Source organism: Carlito syrichta, unplaced genomic scaffold, assembly GCF_000164805.1.
Source record: "Carlito syrichta isolate Samal-C Ts95f unplaced genomic scaffold, Tarsius_syrichta-2.0.1 Scaffold136919, whole genome shotgun sequence".
In the NCBI taxonomy this organism is placed as follows: Eukaryota; Metazoa; Chordata; class Mammalia; order Primates; family Tarsiidae; genus Carlito; species Carlito syrichta.
Window position 1 is genome coordinate 241096 of NW_007081015.1, and position 3414 is coordinate 244509.

At 57.1% G+C, this 3414-nt stretch overlaps 1 protein-coding gene across 1 annotated transcript in view; it reads left to right on the top strand.

Annotated features, from left to right (window-relative positions):
- Positions 1 to 292: 292 nt before the first annotated feature.
- LRRC71 (leucine rich repeat containing 71) overlaps positions 293 to 3414 on the top strand; it is a 9331-nt gene continuing 6209 nt past the window's right edge. The window contains exons 1-3 of the mRNA XM_021708433.1: positions 293 to 479; positions 3076 to 3225; positions 3292 to 3322. Coding sequence (XP_021564108.1) covers positions 320 to 479; positions 3076 to 3225; positions 3292 to 3322 — 341 coding nt within the window. The 5' untranslated portion in view covers positions 293 to 319. The remainder of the gene's footprint in view (positions 480 to 3075; positions 3226 to 3291; positions 3323 to 3414) is intronic.

Genomic DNA, 3414 nt, shown 5'->3' on the forward strand with positions numbered 1-3414 from the left:
CTCGCCCCGCCCTCTCCGCTCTTTTCTCTTGCTCGAGCTCCCCCCGCCCCCGCGCCCGGCCCGGTCGGCGCCGCACGCTGGGCAATCCCATCGCCTGCTCTGACCCTGCGGTGCCCCCTGTCGGCCCCGCGTGCGCCCTGCGGTTGCCCCTCTCCCACAGGCCCGCCCACCACGCGCGGTTGTCCCGGAGAAGGACGCGTAGGCGATGCCGCCGCGGCCTGTCGGATCCCGTCGGTGGACGCGAAACAGAGACTTGGATTCAGTGCCCTCCGCAGAGTGAGTCCCGCAGAGTCCCAGAGGCGCTGCGGACAGCACTGGCATGTCGAGCGAGCCAAGCTCATCGGGGGCTTCACCCAGAGCCCCGCGTCCAGGCACCCAGAAGTCGTCGGGAGCGGTGACCAAAAAGGGAGACCGGGCGGCCAAGGAGAAGCCAGGGACCGCCCTGCCGCCAGTAGGCGAGGAGGAGCCCAAAAACCCTGGTACGTTGGCAGTGGGTCCGGGCATGGGCCTCGAGGCCACGTCTCTGGCCTTCCCACCCTTGGCTCACTGCTCCTGGCTATGGCTGAACTCAGCCAGATTGAGTTTCTGAGTCTCGGCTTGGTAGACGTTTGCATTGAACTTGATCTTAAAGAACCCCATGCTAGGCCAGCTTGGTGGCTCACACGGGTAATCCCAGCACTTTGGGAGGCCAGGGTGGGAGGATCACTTGAGCCAGGAGTTCAAGCCTGCAGTGAACCATGATCCTGCCACTGCACTGCAGCCTGGGTGACAGAGTGAGACTCTAACTCAAAACAACAACAACAACAAAAAACAAAACAGATGTATGAGAGAGGAAGGCCCAGGGAGTGACGGGAGGACAGAGCCAGGATGCCAGGAGGTGCCTTTGAGCAGGGTTTGATAGATGTTCATTCATTTATTCAGCAGTTCCTTTTTGAGTGCCTACTATGTGGCCAAGTATGATACAGAGGAGGACAAGATGGACACAGTCCTGCCCTCATGGTATTTACAGTCTCTGAGAAAAGAAAATGATTAGAATCGCATAAGTAGGGGTGTGGCACTTTTGTTGCAAGTAGGACCCAGCAGAAACAAATTAAGCCCAAGGTTTCTTGGTACACATCTGCCAGTGTTGCCACCACAGAGGGACAGGAACTTGCTGTCCCCTGGAATTGAGGCAAAACAATTTGGGGAAAGCCTCTGTTTAGTCTTGGCCAGGTGCTATTTCCTTGTCAGTGCTGGTGGGTGGGGGAAGGAATTATGAGCACTGGAGAAAGCACATCTTGCAGAAAATAAGACAGTATAGAATCTGCTCTAGGCGTGTGCACCACTGTGGCCGCTGTATGGAAAACGTAGTGGAAAGGAGAGAGACACAGACAGAGAGAAGAGTTACAGGGCGATTCCTACAGCCTAGGCTAGGGCCAGTGGTAGTTGGAACAGGGTAGTGAGGGTGGAGGGGGCGGATGGGTTAGGCTTCATGGAGAAACTCTGGAGCCAGAAGTAATGAAAGTTGAGAAGGATTGGAGAGAGTGGGGAGGGAGGGACATGGTGAGAATGCTTTTCAGGCTTCTGGGTGGCTGGAGATGTCATTCTTGGAGACGGGGAGGCTTGAAGGAGGAGCAGGTCAGGAGGACCTCCAAAGGTGAGGCCAGCTGGGAGGCCGGACACATGGGTCTGGAGTGAGGAGAGAGGTTAGGGGTGGAGGTGTGACTTGGAGGCTGCTGATGTTCTGGCATAATCCCACCCTGGGAATGAAAGCCATGTAGGGAGGGAGTGTGATGGAGCAGGGGTCAGGACCAGGCCGCAGGTAGGTCACAGGGTGGGGGGTGGTGTGATGCTAGCCAGGAGTTGGGGAAAATGGGAATAAGGACATGCAGAGAGTGCATGTCACCATGGCGGGCAGTTCTAGGGTTCGGCGTTGTTTAGAGTTGTGCTTCTCCAGGGCTTGTCCTTGGCATCCTCTGTGAATTTACTAGAAAGGCAGATCCCTGGGTCCTGCCCTGCCCAACCTAGAGTCAGAATCTCTGGGGATGGGGCTTAGGAAATTTTTTCAACAGGCTCTCTAGTGATTTTTTTTTTTTTTTTTAGTTGGGGTCTCACTCTGTCACCCAGGCTGGTGTGTAGTGACAGGATCACAGCTACCACAGCCTTGAGTTCCTGGGTTGAGGCGATCTTTCTGCCTCATCTTCCGGGAAGCTGGTACTACAGGCCTGGGCCACCACTCCCGGAATCCCAGCACTTTGATTTTTTTTTTTTTTTGAGTTGGAGTCTCACTCTGTCACCCAGACTGGAGTACAGTGGCCGCTCCTGGCCACTGTAGCCTCGACCTGCTGGGCTCTGGCGATCCCTCCACCTCAGCCTTCCAAGTAGCTGGAACTACAGGCGCATGCTACCACACCTGGCTAATTTTTTGATTTATTGTAGAGATGAGGTCTCGCCAAGTTGCTCAGGCAGGTCTCGAACCCGCGGGCACAGGCAATCCACTCACCTCAGCCTCCCAAGGCGTGGAATTACAGGCTGAGCTACCGAGCTCGGCGGAATCCCAGCACTTTGGAAGGCCGAGACAGCAGGGTCATTTGAGGTCTGGAGTTCGAGACCATCATGGGCAATAAAGCGAGACCTCAGCTCTTAGGGGGAAAAAAGAAAAAGTCTTTTTAAAGATGTCGGTCTCATAAGTTCTCACTCATAAGCGGATCTTGAACAATTATAATATTATAAGAAAGGGCCTGGCAGTAGTGGGAAACTGGCAGGGGAGGGGGTTGGGATTGGCAGTTGAGGGAAACTGCTAGGGGAGGGCGGGGCACACCTCAATACGTCGACTGCATAATCAACGTTTGTATACCTAACCCTGAATTGTACCCCACATCTTCATAGTAGTAACAAAGAAATCAAAGAAAGCAAAGAGAAAAAAAGATACCGGTCTCAGAGCAGGGCCTGGGCGAACCCGCGCGGGCCAGCGTGGGAACCTGGGTGGCGCCGGGCCGGCGGGGCGTCTCCGGCCTCTGCTGCCCTCTGCTGGCAGCCGCCGGCTGGGGCGCGGACGTGGCACATTCCCTCTCCCACGCTCCCGCTCGCCCGCAGAGGAGTACCAGTGTTCGGGGGTCCTCGAGACCGACTTCGCCGAGCTCTGCACGCGGTCGGGCTACACGGACTTCCCCAAAGTTGTCACGCGGCCCCGTCCCCACCCGACCTTCATCCCCTCCGCCTCCATGTCAGAAAAGCCCACCCTAGGTGAGTGACAGTGGAGCCCGGGGGCCCGCCGGGGCCACCTCGTCCATCCCCAGCCTCCCTTCGCAGGTAGGCCGAAAGCCAGGACGAAGGGCAGGGTGTGAGTGAGGGGGAGGCATCAAGGGGGCGGCAGCGGGCGGGGGAGTCTCCCGCCTTCCTTTCCAAACCCAAGCAGAGGCGGGCCTGGCGCCT